The sequence below is a fragment of the Ciconia boyciana genome, chromosome 3, assembly GCF_034638445.1.
Source record: "Ciconia boyciana chromosome 3, ASM3463844v1, whole genome shotgun sequence".
NCBI lineage: Eukaryota > Metazoa > Chordata > Aves > Ciconiiformes > Ciconiidae > Ciconia > Ciconia boyciana.
In genome coordinates, this window is record NC_132936.1 from 119,207,162 (window position 1) to 119,224,106 (window position 16,945).

At 43.1% G+C, this 16,945-nt stretch overlaps 2 protein-coding genes across 2 annotated transcripts; one reads left to right on the forward strand and one right to left on the reverse strand.

Annotated features, from left to right (window-relative positions):
* Positions 1 to 1,965: 1,965 nt before the first annotated feature.
* DNAAF10 (dynein axonemal assembly factor 10) lies at positions 1,966 to 10,202 on the reverse strand. Its single transcript, XM_072857382.1, has 8 exons — positions 10,014 to 10,202; positions 8,924 to 9,024; positions 7,751 to 7,881; positions 7,189 to 7,290; positions 5,746 to 5,861; positions 5,252 to 5,386; positions 3,646 to 3,743; positions 1,966 to 2,880 (listed from the first exon to the last, which is right to left on the reverse strand). The coding sequence occupies exons 1-8, from the start codon at positions 10,200 to 10,202 to the stop codon at positions 2,673 to 2,675; spliced, it is 1,080 nt and encodes a 359-aa protein (XP_072713483.1). The 3' UTR covers positions 1,966 to 2,672.
* A 60-nt stretch (positions 10,203 to 10,262) lies between these two features.
* On the forward strand, positions 10,263 to 15,871 carry PNO1 (partner of NOB1 homolog). The gene is made up of 7 exons (XM_072857399.1): positions 10,263 to 10,597; positions 10,789 to 10,938; positions 12,770 to 12,853; positions 13,535 to 13,595; positions 14,394 to 14,511; positions 15,056 to 15,126; positions 15,581 to 15,871. The coding sequence occupies exons 1-7, from the start codon at positions 10,412 to 10,414 to the stop codon at positions 15,646 to 15,648; spliced, it is 738 nt and encodes a 245-aa protein (XP_072713500.1). The 5' UTR covers positions 10,263 to 10,411; the 3' UTR covers positions 15,649 to 15,871.
* Positions 15,872 to 16,945: the final 1,074 nt, after the last annotated feature.

Genomic DNA, 16,945 nt, shown 5'->3' on the forward strand with positions numbered 1-16,945 from the left:
TGCATTTTAGACTCAAAGCACTTAAATTGATTCTTTGAACTCCACACTCCCAGCTTTTCAAAGCAAGCTGCAGTCAAGATTGCAGAGCAGTAGTTCCCCCTATTCCCTCCTGCTGGGTTGCACCCTAAGAAGGGCAACATTTAAAATAATTTCAGAATATGCTCTCAGCATTATGCTATGCTCACAAGCAGATGGTATTACTTGTGTCAAAAAAAAAAATCATATACTAAATATTACACTTGAAAGCAAACCATCAAGTCTTAGGGAAGACAGCTGGATCTCATAAATCTTTGCCTTCCACCAAATATTTAGCCTACATTCCTTGAAAGAGCACTTGCAAGCCTATGTACATCCAACATTCTACACAACCTGCCATTTGCTTGCCAAGCCAGAGTGCAACCTGCATGTACACCTGCACCAGAGGTTAGCATGGCACATTTTTGACAGATGGACAGATGTCATTAGCCCTTGCTCAGGGATCTTGAGCTTCTGGGCTCAGCCTTCGCAGCTCTGGTGCCAGCCCACAGCACTGGGAACCTTCCTCGCCAGGGCATCCCCGTGGCTCTGGCTGTGCTGGGGCACCTTCCCTGTCCCAAGCCACTGAACAAGATGCCTCCTTCACAGGGGGACAGATTCCCACTGATCAAACCTAAGAGCTGCTTTACTGGAAATAAACTTTTGTTACAGTTTCAGATACCTGTCAGCTACTGTGCTTTCATCCCTGCTGGCCCTTGCTGAACCCAAGATACAAGAGACTAAATTTGAAGGCAGGCTAGAGCCAAGGATCACTGACCTACTAAAACGATGGACTTCCACAGACACAATGGGTTTATGGTCTATTGCAATTTTCCTGTTGCCCCCTCTCTGCTACAAAGGCATTAATGATTTATCTGTTTCACAAGGTTTAAGGTTTAACAGCCTGTGAGCCTCATCTACCCACAGGTGCCTGCTCTCTTTTTCCTCAGCTGGTTTGATCAATTAACATACCCAGGAGTTAGTAAGGACAATTCTATCTCACTTGTATTTAGCTGGAATCTTAGAGGAAAAAGTCTGAGCCTGAAGACATCACGTAGTGCCAGGTTTGCAGCCTTAGTGTTGCCCTTCTGCCACAGCTCCTCACCTCTGCTTTCAACCCAGTTTGCTGTTCTACTTTCAGTAGTCTCTGGCTTCCACACTGCTTCGCCCATTTGCCACTTTCTCTACCTTAACCTTCAGTATTTGGCTGTTTCCTCTTCCTCCTCCATCTTGCTTGGGCACCAGTTGGTGGCAGGACCAGTACAGACATAAGGCCCTGGGACCTCTCTCCCTGCAGAGCAGCCTCTGGAAGGTCAGGCTTGATGCAGTGCAGGTGACTCACCTGAATTTGTCAGATACCAATTCCTCATTCCAAAGCCTAAGAAAACAGAGGTTCTTTGCAAATGGCCACACAGGGGCTTTTTGGTTGTTAACCTGGGCATTTTCCCATCACAATCTGGTTTCAGAAATAGTTAAATACTTTTACCTGAAACTTGCATATGCACATACAAGTCAGCTGAAAGCTAATACCAGATAAAGAAGTGACAAATGAAATCATTAGAGCTTACTAAAACTAAGAAAGCCCCAACCATACATCCACAAATACAGAACAGTAACTGGATGTGCCTGCTAAAAAGAATGGGCAGCAGCACACACTGGTAAAATCAGGAAAGAAACACAATGGAGATAAGGGGAATTACAACGAGACGTTCAGGTGAAACTACGGTAACAAAGCTACTCTGTCACATCGGGTCTTGAAGAAATACTTAATCCGTTTAAAAAAAAAAAGATAGTACTTTGGCTACCTTATAAAGTTTTTCACGATGGAGGTAAGTTTTAATGACTTTTGCTGCAAAATGAGTTAAGTTTTATCTAAGTACTGCACGCTGTTCTTATAAACCTATACAAGTACATTCCTCCTCTAAATCTCTGGAGGTTTGAAGAATATACTTTGTTCATATTAAGACAACACTCCGTATAATTTTATTTGTAGAGTACCAAGTTACAGACATAAAAACAACAGAACATAGAAACTTGTTACAAAAACAAACTAAAATAATAAAACAGTGCGTTTTGCTCAATAGTTTAATTTCAATACGGTCTTCAATAAAAAGCTTGCTCCGTTAAACCTGAATATATTTCAGCATTCATTATAGCTTCTATAGTGTATTAAAGAATCCTAAGTCACTTTAACAAACGTTCTAATTAATATATCCAATAACACATAAGTTTCTGTAAGGGAGTAGATGATAGCTTCCACTGCATGAGTGCATACGCACAATACTATATATAAAAAAGCCAAACCATTTAACAAGTGTGAACAGATTTGCACTGTGATTGAACTGAACACAAACAATTTAAAGTGATTTCTGAAATTACAGGTTGCATTAACACAAAGGCACATTTTACTATAAATGTAAATTCACATTTCTAGAAGGTAGAAGTTTTGTGCCCAGGCAACTTCAAGTCATTGTGGCACAATCAGTCAAACAACTCTAACTGCATGTATCTGAACTTTCAATAGAAAGATCTGGTTTCTATTTCTTTAATCCAGTTCTAATAAGGGAGAAATTAAATTAGAAACAGGAGGGCTCTCCCTCCCATATTTACAGCCTGCAAACCTCATTGCTTTCTAATCAGAATTTCTAGTTTTCCTGTCAAACTTTGTTAAGCTTCGTAACTATCAGCACTCTCACAGTTTGGTCAAAGGCACCACAAACACACAGTCCCTTTTTGTCAGGACTCCAGTCTAGGCTAGAAATAGGCTGTGTTGACAGAGTCACATTCTGCAAGAGGCTGACTGAACCTGCCACCCCCATCTCAGCTCCTTCAGAATCCTTCTTCGAGCGCTGAGCTGGGTACTCACTGGCAAGAAGTAAAGAAAAGTAAAACATGCACTTAGAATTTACTGATAAAAACACATTATCATTTTTATTTTAAGAACAACACAGAGAAGGGTTTCTTCTGTTCTCGAGATAAGGCAAATAAATGTCTTAAAAATAATGAATAATCATACCCAGCTATATCCACACTGCATACTTAGTAAATATTTCATGAAAGAAAAAATGAGGCAGGAAGTTTTGAATCCTGACACCTCTCTCCTACAGCCCTTCATTTTTTAATTGTTTGGCTTTTGCCACAGGCAAGAAAATTTCATTTCAGCTATCTTTCTGAAACTTAATGCACCTACTTCACTGCATTGAGGATGATTAAATTATTTTGCCATGTAATGTAAGACAGTGTAAATTTAAGAATCATTAAAAGTCCAGGCTTTCAATATTCTTCTCAGACATAATTGCTACTATATGAGAATTTTAAGAAATAATTTTCTTCCATTTATCTCCTTGTTAACTGAGGATATAATTAGATCTTGATTATGTTAAGAAAAGTGACAAAGGCAAAATTCACCTGTGCTGCTGTCACATTCTTTTAGGGATTAATTCAGGATTCCAGATCAAGTACTGGCACTGAAATCACCCTTTCTACTGCATTTGTAAGCAGTAATTTTAACTAGATATTCTGAGGTTGGAAGCAGGACCCCACTCATTGTTTTCAGGAAGATTCTTTCCTAAAACAATAAATGGTTGGTTTCTTATTCCCCCTGTTGCAGGCTGGAGAGTGATCACTTACTATTTCCAGAGATGAAGGCTGCCAGCTCCTCCACTCGTCATAAATATATCTCTGTTCTGTGGTAGGTGCCGAACCTGCCATATGGTAGATTTTTGTGCCTAATAAAAAAAAATAAATCAGCATTGGATAGAAGTCAGCTACGGATGAGCTTCACAAGAAAGGACGCAGAATCTTAAATGGCAATCACTTGTATGAAGAGAACCCAGCCCTTCTCATGGTGGATATTGGAACGTCCGTTCTGAGGTACCTTCCCTTCCTCCAGCCTTGCGACCTGCTGCCACAGGAGCAGCCAGTTCCCGCACAGGAGAAGCCAAGCCAGGCCTCTAACACACCCCATTCTTCTGCAGGGATAAGGCAACAGCCCTACCAAGGCTACCACTCACTAGCACTTCAGCTTCTTCGGGACTGGCCATGTGAGCAAGGTTAAAGAAAGGTAAAGTGGCTGCATAAGCATGTCTTTAGGAACTGCTCTAGAACTACAGGATTCTCAGGCTCTTAGGTGACACAGTCACCACAAGGTTAATTTCAATGTCTGACATCTCAAAATCATTATTGGAGGGGAATATACTACAAACACTGTGCAAACACCACAAAAAATCTACAATTCAAATTTAAATCTCAGCCAGGGAACAGCAACATCACATAGCAAAAGAAATCACCTGGGGAAAAACCCCAACACACATACTCTGACTTAATGCCTATCTGTCTGAAAATGTCCAAAAGGAAGAGCTTAAATGCAGTCAATAAGAGATAAGAAATTCCATTTTCACATTTTGATTATTACAAACACAAATTCAGTAAATACTTTTGTGTTATCTAATCAAAGTACTTCCAACATCTTATCTGCTTTGAATGGTGGTATGGAAAATAGTAATTTAAAGATATTAAGTTGAAACTCAGCTTTTTCTAATTTAGACGGTCCTGGAGAACTTAATCACAAAAGTTCCTTTTCTCTAATTATCATCAGATTTTGTTCACAAAAAAAATAAATACTGTTTTATAAAGAACTTAAACTAATCAATGCAGTGGTCACAGGTGGAAGAAGAAAGGTTATAAGAGTTCTCCATATTTAACAGCCTCCAGGCCACTAAGTCTTTCCTATATATCCTTTCACTCATTCTCAATATCCCAATCCAAAAAATGTTTGGTTCTGATGAAAAATAATGATTTCTATGTCTCATATGAGGTCTGGTGACTGCAGGATGAAAAGTGTTTGCAGAAGGCTCACTTTGTTTTGGGATATATTTAAGATTTGAATCTGCATGCTCATGACAATTTAATATGGCCTCCAATAAATGTGACTCTCAGACTACGGGCACAGCTGAGTACACAGCGGTGCAACTGCAACAGGACCCAAAGACCAGAGAAGCCCAAATATCAGGATATAAAAGGGAGGAAACCTGGGTGAGTGCTGGCAGCTGGATGCACAGAGGCTCTTTTGCTGCTTGCACCTGGGGCCACACCAGCCATGCTACCACACAGCTTGTGCCCCAGTAACCTCGGCATCTATTACCTATCAAAGACAATAGTTTTAGACCTGTAGTACTTTGGCAGGATATATTCAAAAAGTTTGTCTCTTATTAAGAAATTCTCTATCTCCCCATACCTTCTCTGAAACAGAAGCAAAACCTTTGGTTGGATGCTGAGTTCTCATATCAAAAACATGAAATTTTCCCTCAAGCGATGTGGCCACTAGCTTGTTCATATTGACATCTTTTCTGTCAAACTCCACACTGCAAACCTGGAAATATAAAAAAAAAAAAAAAAAAAAACATTCAGCCTTGAAATTTAGCCACTGCTAAAAAAAAAATGGGGGCTTTGTGATTTGTAAATGTATACTAATCACTGGTTATTTTTACAATGCCAACATCACAAATTTGGAAATAACAAAATCATCTGAAAACATGAATCCACTGAAAAATAGCCCACGCTATCCAGACCACGAACTTGAGGGGTGCAACTTGGTGAACTTAAAGAAAACAATTCCTTGGTACAATCTCAGCAGAAATGTCTTCTGGGTAAATTTCAGGTTCAGAGTCCTTTTAATTTTTCCATCCTGCATAGGAGCTGGAATGAAAAATACTTTTATGGTTTCCTTACCCCATTCTTAATGTTGGTCTCCCATCGTAGTGACATGGTTTTTAAGTCAAACAATTTAATGTCGCCATTGTCGTATCCAGCACATACAACACGTTCCTCTTGATTGTAAGCATTGCCTGGACACAGAGAAAGAATTGATCAGAATACAGAAACCCTCTTTAGTCTGTAAATTTCAGACCCCCTAAGCCTGCAATTTCAGCTTACATTTATGCCAGAAAATTACTATTGGGATATTAAGTTTTAATGAACAGTCTGGTTTTCAAACCTGAAAGGTATAGAAAATACAGCTTCAAAACCAGCAGCCTGTTTCTTTTAAAAATATGAACAAAATTCTTATTCTCCCTGCCAAGTACTGCCTAAACCGCACAGACTAAGTACTGCATGCTGGTCTTGTAAACCTATACAAATACATTCCTACCCTAAATCTTCATCTGCTACAAACCATGCTCCCCAGACGGCACCAGGGCAGAAAGCAGTTCCTTAACCAGCCTCTCAAGCATGAAATGTTAGTGGGACAAGAAGACTTTTCTGCAGACAGAGACTCGTAGGGAGGCCCAGCATGTTACCATGGCCATCACTAGAGAGATGCAGAAGCCTGCATCCAAAAACTCTCGGCTGACAGGATCAAGGAAGCACATCAGTGTCTGAAAGAAGTTAGCCCAGAGCTCGTAGTTCAAGATGAACCTGGCCTTGGCTCAAGCTTCAGTAATTCAAAAGAAAATTGAAGAAAATATGAGGCCACTTTTTTCTCCGTTCGTCAAAGCAGAAGACAAAGATATCAATAGCAATGAGCATTACAGTTGCACCTACTTGCCTGGAAATGTCAGTTACTATGAATTACTATCAATTACTGCCAAATGTCCTTACTATCAATTTTGTTATTATAATCCATGCACTTATTAGCAGTTTGTAAAACTCACTCCCTGACTCTGGAGGCAAAAATGGAGCTAATCCAGAAATACCAGCTTGTGTAGAACACAAGCAGCTTGTTCTCTCCAAAGGAAAAATGCAGAGCAGACATCAAGCATCTCTGTTGTCTTTAATTAGCTCTTAGCTTCATGGATCTTCTCTTAAATGAATGCCTTAATGCTTGCTAGTTGGAACTACGCTACAACAGCAATTGGTTCCTTGTGCACTGCAACATTTGTCCTTCAGGACAACGCAGCTGGATATACTGTTTTTACATTCCTAGACATAGAGATAAAGCTCGCACAGCTTATCTCTGAAATGATTGACCAAAGGTGATAAGAGAATGAGTCCAAAACCCAGCCATCACAAAATTGGCTTCTTTTGAAAAACATAAATCTGACAATGTTGAAAAGCAAAACCTGCTACTGACTGGTCCCTACAAAATAAACTACTCTGTAACATCCTGAAATACTTTGATAATTGTCAAAGCACAGTCATATTAAAGGGAGGAATGGTTATAATCTGATATATTACCAAATGCTACTGTCCAACAGTCTCTTTTGCTCTCCCCCTGTACAGGTTCCATATTAGCGACAGGAGTATCTTTCTGTCTCGGGTCCCATACCTTCACAGTTCCTGTGAAAGAAGGACAATGGATTTTGTATTATGGATACACTGTCATGTTGTGTTCATCTCCCCAGGGAAGGCCTTTGTTTTTCAGCCTGATCATTCAAAACACAGGAGCACCTCTTTCAATTCCAGAAAGCCAGACTGCATTTAGTGGACAGAAGAAAATAAAACAGAAATAAAGCAAAAGTATTTGTTAAGGATGTATTTTCTCTGGCTGATACTTTGCATTTATTCTCCTTTGTATTCCTTCTGTCCCATGCTCAGGGACAACAGTATATTTGCTTATCTACAGCGTTTAAAAGAATTAGAGAAAATTTATCCCAAGCAAGATTCAAAAGACAGCGTATGAAGAACTAGTTGCAGCAGATTTGTAACTAGTTCAGATGGCAGACTGCACCCTGCCGTCAAAGCTTGCAGACTACTTTCTCAGAATTACTGAAAAGACTTTCAGAGTTCACTGACTCACCATCTCGACTGCCAGTCACAATTTCTGGTGCACCTTCCCCAATTCCTAAGCCACCTACACCATCTATACTGTTTATGATTTCCTTATGACCTTTCACAGAATACACTGGTATTTCAGGAGCTTCTAAATTCCTAGGCAAGAAAGAAAAGAACAGATAATACAGCATTTTCCTTGACGCTCAGGATTCATATAAAAATGAGAGGAAGCTTGAGCACAAATTATATAAGCTCAGATTAACAGTGGGAACAAAATAGGGATATCACCATTAAGAACCACGAGTCTTTGTTTGATTCCTTCTTTGGCCACTGCTTTAGACTGATCTGAAAGGTTTTTCTCAGTTCTGGACTTCCCTGTGTGTAAAGGCAGTTGTGGGATTCACCACAGCAACCCTCGACAACCAGTTTTTATGCTGGGCTCAAAATGGATCATGCTACAGATCAAAATACTCTCTAGTAATATGAGCTTTACTTTCAGTAAGTTTATAAAATTACCTTATTCATTGATCCCCACCTAGCTCTGACTACTGCTCTTCAACTTCAAATGAAAGCTGCATCCAACTGTGGGTTTCATGGTTCTTTCCCACTGATTCTCATCCTTCAAGAAATCCTTCAGAATTTTATTTTAGATTTCAACTAGTGACTAATCCATGTCATTCTCACTATTCCCACAAAATAGAACCAATAGTTCCTTGGCAAGGGAAATATAATAATAATAACAACAACAAACAACCCCTTTTTAACCCTATAACTTTATTTGATAATCAATTTACCTACACAAATTAATTATACAAATCATTCAGGGACCTGAAAAAGCATTTGAAATGTCAAGATTAAAAATAGTGTATTTGATCTAGACAAATTTAGGTTGAACACCACCTCTTATTTGTATTCAGGCATCCATTCAAAAGCCTCTTTTCAGAAGAGGACCTAGCAGAACTTTAACAGGTTTTTGCAGCTGCACACAGAAGAGGCAAGTGAAACAGCACCAAATTAAACTGTTTTGCAGAATTCATGTTGCTTTTACAAAACAGGCATGTTCCAATACAGTAGGAGTGGGTCCCAACCACATGCAGCACAGAGAGCATTTTATACCAAAGCCAGCCACATACAGAAACACCAGTTCCAACAGACACAACATCACATGAAAAAGATTTGAATGAATAGCCGTGCTTACCATATGTTAAGGTTTCCACCAAAATCTCCTGTAGCCAAGTATCTTTGCTGCAGAGATGTAGCACCAAAAGTTCCACATTTTATAGGTTTAGCCTTTTCAATCTTTTAAAAAAAGGATACATTCTGTGTCAGCACATGGGAAAAAGGCAACACAACTGCAGACTGCGGCAGCAGTTTCTTGAGTCCCCGGGTGGCAGATTTCAGCGAAATACACATAGGAGATTTAGCATAAAATACAATCAAAATGCTATCAAGGGCAAATTACACTTTGTGTTTATTCCTTTGTGCACAGAAAAGCAGAGACTTCGGTTTAATGGTCTTAAAAAACCCTCTCACCTCAGCTTGCTAATGATACTCAAGAGGCTGCTGTCTCTACTGATTTGCAAACACAAGGCAGAGGGAGCCCCAGCTCTTCCCAGAGCCCTGCTGGTACGTGGGAAAGGGAGAACGACGCCATTCTTTCAGTTCACCTGTAGCAGTACTGCGTATACTGTGTATGCACCCCCAGTGCCTCGTCCCTACAGAACTACATTAACTGACGAAATTTATTCGCTTGTGGCCTTAGGGGGCTTCAGGCACTGGAGGTGCTGCTACCCCTGAAAATCAGCAAATCCTCAAAGGTCAGTCTGAGTTAAAAAAAAAAAAAACAACCCCCTTAAACCAAACACAAGCGGAGCTCAGAGCCTCCGGCTTTCCCTGTAACGCAAACCATGACAACGGCCCAAGGAACGCGCGCCAGACTAGCGCCAGTAAACGGAGCGACAGAAGTTACGGGCTTAGCAAACTTCACAGGCAAACCAGGCCCAGTACAGTGCTCTTCTTCTCATTTTTTCCCGGTAGCGAGTCCCGCTGCCTCTGGACGCACGCCTGGATCTCCCCTCCCGAGCGGGATCAGGGCCGGCGCTGCCCCCGGCTGCGGGCCCATATCGCCAGGGCAGGGCCTAGCGGCCCTCGTCCCCGCGGAGGAGATGGGTGAGCTCGGGCCGAGGCACCCCCGCCGCCCCGGGGCTGCCCGCCTCGCCACAAGTCCCCCCCCGCCGCCGTCCCGAGGCTGCCCGCCTCGCCTCAGCCGCCGCCGCCCCGGCGCTCACCTCCCGCAGCAGCGCCAGGCGGCCGCCCTGCAGCTCGTAGAGCTGGAGGAGGCCGGTGCCGCGCGCGGCGCTGCCCAGGCAGAGGAGGCGCGCGCTGCGGGGCACCCACTTGCAGTCGAAGAGGGTGTAGCTCAGCGCCTGCTGCACGTGCGCCACCAGCTGCGGCCGCTCCGGCCCCCCCGCCGACATCCCGCCGCCCGCCCCGCCCCGCCGCCCCGCGCTCCGGCACCGCCGGGGGCACCGCAGGAAGCGGGCGGCCGGGGCGGAAGCGGGCGGCCGGGGCGGAAGCGGCCGTTGGGCCCCTTCCGGCGGCCGGCGGGAGGCACGTGGGCTCGCGCTCCAACCGTCGCCTCGCTCCTTCCGCGCGAGCCGCTCTAACGGCTTCCCCTCCCGTCGCCATGGAGACCGAGGCGGCGGCGGCGGGCGAGGGCGGCTTCACCAGCGTCTTGTCCAAGCGGAGACGGCGGAAGCGGCGGGCGGCCGCGGGCGGGGAGGAGCCGCTGGCAGGGGCCGCCATGGACACGGCGGAGCCGCGGCCCAGCAAGAGGCCGGCCTTCCCGCCGGTGGCCGCCGAGGCCCTCGGGGTACGCGGGGCGGGGAAATACCGGCCTGGCCGCCGTGCCGGGAGGAACTGAGTGCCCGGGGCCTGCGGGGCCTGCAGGGCCGGGGCTGCCGCTGCGGGGAAGCCGCGGGAGGGCCGAGCAGCCCTCTGGCCCCCGGAACGGTGCCCGGTTCCCGGCCTCCCCGTGCTTGACCACCCTCTCCCCCCCGCTAGGCTGGAAAAGGCGAAATCAGGAAGGTTCCCGTGCCGGCCAACAGGTACACTCCCCTGAAGGAGAACTGGATGAAAATATTCACGCCTATCGTGGAGCACTTGCAACTTCAAATCCGGTTTAATTTGAAGACAAGAAACGTTGAAATTAAGGTAAAGAGAGCTCCTTCTGCTTCCCTGGCTGATACCCGCCATGCCGTGCCTCTCCTCAGCGCTGTTCCTCCCCCCGGGTTAAGGACTAGGCAAGCGCTTTAAATTCCCCGTAACGCTTGGAAAAATGGAAACGGCCTAGTTTCGCCTAACCAGGAAACCCTCACTGGGAATCAAAATAAATCTGTCAGTTATCGCTTAGAAACGAGTAGTTAATGTAAGTAAAACTCAAAAGTGTTAATCTCTTCTAGAAGGGGCTGGGGGAGGTGGTGTCAGTTTTTATAGGAGAAAATTATGTACTTGAGAATTAAGGAAGAACCTTAGTCTCTGTGTTAGATATAATTTTGGAATGCAATGTTTTCCAGATATTTAAGGCCACTAAATACTTACGTGACAATTTTGAGTTAACAGTGTCTTCTGAGGGGGACACCAAATCTTGTAGTGTCTTTTGTTTGTGGCAGAAGACAAGGGCCTGTAGTTTAATAGCTTGTGATTTCTCTTTAATGGATTGCACTGGAATAGCTGAGGGCACAGACACCAATATATAATTGTAAATCTGGTAGATGCTCATTCCTCGTTCTTATTCCCTCAGGAATATTCAGAGTAGCTGGTTTTAATTGTATACCCAAAGCTCATGCTATGCCTTTTACATACGAGTTACTGTATTAGCGATGTTGGTGTATGAGATTTTACAAAGTAACGGTGAAAATATAGACACCAACAGTAATTTGGCTTCCTGACCTTGAAATCTTCCCACAGGCTTGATGGTAGCAACTAGAGGAAAAAAATTGTATCGTTAGTGAGAGTCGGCCAGCTTGTTAGGAAAGGTGACAGATTTACACTTCCTAGAAATAACTGGAAGGAAAGTTCGGGTGGAGCAGGAATACTCTTGCAATTCCACTGAATAACTACACAGGTGAAAAACCTGGGATTTTCACACTGCTTTTTGATACAGAATGATGTCTGGTTGACAAGCAGGTAGTTGTGTTCCTGATCCAGCTGACTGAATTTTGCCCATAGCTATCATGAGTATAAAACAATTGGCAACTCTGAAATGAGTTTCTATCATTTCTTTGACATGGTGTGGAAGCTGTAAATGACATTTCAGAACACCTTTGATGTATTCCAGACATTAACATAATTATCTTCCTTAATTACTGTTTCCTGCTTTTTTTTCTTAAGCTTCAAAGACCGCGCTTTTTTAAGGTGTCCCTGTTAGGAGCTGTAAACACCAATGTGCACAGACTTTTCCACGGGTAGCAGAGGAATGCTTTGGCCTAGTTTTAGAACATGCGCTGAAGAAATGCCCCCTGGCAGCAAATCCTGTGGCCTCTGCTGGCAGGGCGGGGTGGGGAGTATAAAACTTAAAACACTCCAACACTTGCTGATGTGTCAGGTCGATTTTCTAATCACCTCCTAAAACATCTTTGGGATATTGTCCTTAGAATAACTTTCCCTCCTCAAGCTGTCTCCTGCCATCCTTCTCTTTTATTTTGCTGTTCTGTGTTGCAGTTTAGTTGGGGGGGGGGGGGGGGGGGGTGTTTGTTTTTTTCATAAACAAGGTTCTTCTTGGCCACTGGTGCTGGGGATTTTCAGCAGTTTCTCTTTCCCCCCACCTCCAGACACAGGCTCTGGTAGTTGGTGCATTCTTGTGGTTGAGCATCAACATTATAAGGAAGCACAAAGTTTATCACTTGGGTCTTTCAGTAAAACACAATATAGGAGCGTTACCTAAATGTGGCTTTTTAATGGTTAGCCTTCATCTCTTAGATTTTTCAAGTCCTGGTCCTATTTGTGTGGTCTTAATTTGCAAACATAACTTCCTGTCTTGCAGACTTGCCAAGAGACAAAGGATCTCGGTGCTCTAACGAAAGCAGCTGATTTTGTGAAAGCATTTATACTTGGGTTTCAAGTAGAGGTGAGTCTCCCGACAGCTCAGTTGTGAGATTGCTTGAATTTGCTTGCATGAAGTCTTTGGCCTCTCTGCAAATTACAGTAAGAGAGAAATATAAATCTTTAGGGGGGTTTCTAGAAATAAATTTGTTTGAAATTGTGACTGGAGCGGAAGTCTTAATTTCTTAAGCTAATGCAGAATAAAAAGCTAATCTTCAAACAGCACATAATTAAAATTATGAAATGGAGGAAATATTTAACGGTATGTGAGAGGCAAGCAGGAAATTATATTCCATCTGGCTCTGAGGTGCTCTGCATACTTAGAGACTGTTCATTTTGCTTTAGTCCCAGTCAATAACCATCAGTCTGTTCAAAACTCCACATTTACTAGGAGAAAACAAAACCACTTTTTGCAGCATCGTACAGGCTGCTCCTTGCCGCAGACTTGTACTGACTTCACTAGTATATAGGTGGGTCTGCGGTGAATGGGGGGGTCTAAGCATTTCTAGGGTTCTCTACACAGAAATAACTGCTTGTATGGCTATTGAAAAAATAGCTGATCTCACTTGAGCTGACTATGGTTTGAGATGTTAAGTGGGGAAATACTGCTGATGTCATCTGTTTGTATGCGTAAAGAAAACATACAAGCTTGCAAGTCTGGTGTGGTACTGTAACACTCATGCTGATAACAAATCTCTTATTGTAGGACGCTCTTGCTCTCATCAGGTTAGATGATCTTTTTCTAGAATCATTTGAAGTTACAGACGGTAAGTAGTTTCTGCTGCGGTATTCAAGTAGTCGCATGTACTACCTGCAAATACATTTTTGGGTTTTTTTCTGCTACACTTGTGTCACTTGTCCCTAGGGATCAGGAAAACCCTCATGCCAATACATAGAATTATTGTCTAGGTACAGGCGGCTTGAAAGGATTGTCCTTTTACAACATGTACAAGAGTCTTGTTTTTACAAGATGTCCCAACAACACCCCCCAACCCTTCATCCCTAAAAAGCATGTCCCTTTGGCAGGTTGATTGGATTTTTCTTGTCACAGTGTAAATGTTGTTTTAAACTTCAAGGTGACATGGAGTGCTTTGGGGAATACATCCACTAGGCTTTTAACTGGGATGGGCTTTGTTCCTCCCACTATCCTGACAGCGAGGGGTGGGAAGTAGGCAGCAGAAACATTTATTATTTCAAGTATTACTGGGACTCCTTGGAGCAGGCTCCAAGGAGAGCAGCATCTAAATGGGATCTGTTCCATTTCTGCTGGTGTTGTGTGCGCTCTGGCTCTGTTTCTTTCCTCAATCTTACTTGCTCAGTAATGAAGAGAATGCCTTCCATTGCGGTTCTGTATGAGAATCATCTCTCTCCAGGGGCCATGTACTACTGGAGGTGATTTTCACTTCTAGTCATATAGGTGACTATAGATACGTATATATATTTCACCTATAGCAAAGTTGCTTTTGTATTACTTAAAATGAGTTGTTTCCAGTAACCCGAACAAGGGAAGCGTTACAGAAATACACTCCACCGCTGTTTTACTGACTGCGTTATTCTCGTTTTAGTCAAACCTTTGAAAGGAGATCATCTGTCAAGAGCAATAGGGAGAATAGCAGGGAAAGGCGGAAAAACAAAATTCACTATAGAAAACGTAACCAGGACACGAATAGTTCTGGCTGATGCGTAAGTATTGACTTCCTTCCTTCTAGGCAGAGCACAATCCCTAAATTAATCCATGTCCTCTTCCAGGGACAAAGATAACTTGAATTTTTTTGAAACAGTTGTAGAGCAGTAGTAAGACAAATTATTTAAGCGGTATTTTTAATGAACACTGTTTGAGTACTTATTTGACCTTTTGAGAACAACACAGTCACCAGCACACCTAGAATGGAGAGATTCTACACAGCCTAAGAATTTCTTCTGAATAATGAAAGTTGAACCCACCAACCCTGCAACAATGTTTTCCCCCCTAAAGCTGCTACAGTTAAATTTGCAAATGGTAAATCTATTTTCTAAAGGATTTGGAAGAGCACAGGTTCTATGTTGTAGGTTTTCTGATTTTTGAGTGTTTGGGTTTTTTTCATTACAGCTGTGGAAGAGGAACTAGTACACTCATCTGAAATTCCATGTTCATCTCTCACCTCCAACTTTGATACTCTATTAACTGTGTAATCCTAGGGAGGTTTTTTTCCCCATTAACTAATGCTATTTTGACTGCTCTTTACAGGAAAATTCATATTTTGGGATCTTTTCAGAACATTAAAATGGCACGAACAGCAATTTGCAATCTAATTTTAGGTAAGTCCTGTTACCTAATCTTCTCCATTACATAGAAATAGATCTCGCAGTCTGATAAACTGCTTTCTGTGGGTCGTACTTTCTTCCCCAGTATGTCTGCATCTGTATTTGGAGCAGGTAGCTTGCTGGGAGTTGTTGCCCTTAAGAGAAGGGTTTGGGGTGGTTTCTGGCTCCAAAACCCTCTCTCCATGGTGCAGAAGGAAGATTTTCTGCTTTTTGCTTTAGCTGCAGCATTCCTTGAGGAGCTATTTTGAATGCACTGTCTAGAAAGCCAAAGGCAGCAACCCATGCCCACAGCAGCAGCTTAACCCTGCGTTTGCAGTAACAGACAGGGTGGCTAACCTTGACCATCCTTCTCACCCGTGCGCTTTTAACACAGACATGAGAGCAAAACAACGTATGTCACAGAAACGGATATCTTGTTTGCCGACTGAATTTGTGCTTTCTTCTGCAGGAAGTCCTCCATCAAAAGTTTATGGCAACATTCGGGCAGTGGCCAGCAGAGCAGCAGAAAGATTCTGAGCTGCAGCACAGCTGCACCACCGAGGACTGGGGCTGGGAGTCGTGGTTTCCATATGCGCGAGAGGCCTGGAGCTACACAAGCACTAGGTCTTCTGCTTGATTTGGAAGCCCAGAAGAAAACTGGGACTGTTTGTGCAGTCTAATTTCATTTAGACATGCTGATTTGAAAACATTTAATATTTCTGTATAGTCATTAAAAGTTATTTTAAATTGGTTGTGCCTATATCAGAAGTATGGATACCTGATTTTACTTAAACAAAAACATGCTTCCATTAATGACTTTCTGAACATCAAAGTATTAAAAGAGTCTGCTGTGAGGACCTTGGAAAGCCTCTGAGTTTTAGCCTAAAGGAGTCAGCTTAGTTAACAGTTCACAACCACCCATCATGGATCAGTGTCTTCCTGGAAAAAGGAAGCATCAACTGGAATGCAGAGTTCAATGGCAGGCTGCCCAAGGAGGCTCTGCTGCTGATGGGACCATGTATCACCAAGAAGGGCAAGAAGACAGAGGTAAATAGTGTATTTGAACTTACTCCTAGAATCTGCACCTATATAGATTTTATTTTTTTTATTCTCTCACAAATGATCTGTAAGGGCAGCCTAGTGAAGCTAAGAGCCTCCAGGTTAAATACTTGACAGTGTACCAGAGCACAAACAACTGTGAAGTGCTGTGTCTCCTGTGACACAGAGTATGGGGAGAGATGACAGAGCCTGGCCACAGTCCCGATTTGACTTAAAAGGGGGCCCTTTTCTCCTGACCCTGCCAGCCAAACTTGTTACCAAGTCTCTTGCAAAATAATTCTGTTTAGGTTTGTGAAGGAAAGCAAAAACTGAAGTGAGATTATCAAAAACACTAGCAAATTGAGTAAGCATTTCTCTCAATGCCTGAGTTTCCAGTGCAGCACATTGTAGGATGGAATGATTATTATTATAGCCAAATTCATTCAAGCCTTCAAGTGCTAAGAGATTTAAGACTTGCTGAGTTTCCTAAATGTACAGCTCTCAGTCTGAGCTATATAGGGGAGAGTGTGTCCATTTTGAGCAGCTCCAGGTACAACCGTGCACCTACCTGGTTAGCACATTTTCTGTTCATTGGCTGCTTACATCATTTATCTCAATTAGCTTGAAAGATAAGGGAGAGCGAGGACACACAAGAGTAGTCTTTATCCTAAAGCAGGTGCACACTGACACTGAAGCAGAGGGCAGCAGGAGGAGGCCCAAACAACTGCAACATGAACAGCAACAGCAAACAGCTTCTGTAAAGAACATACCTGCCTACAGGGAGGGGTGTTTGCAC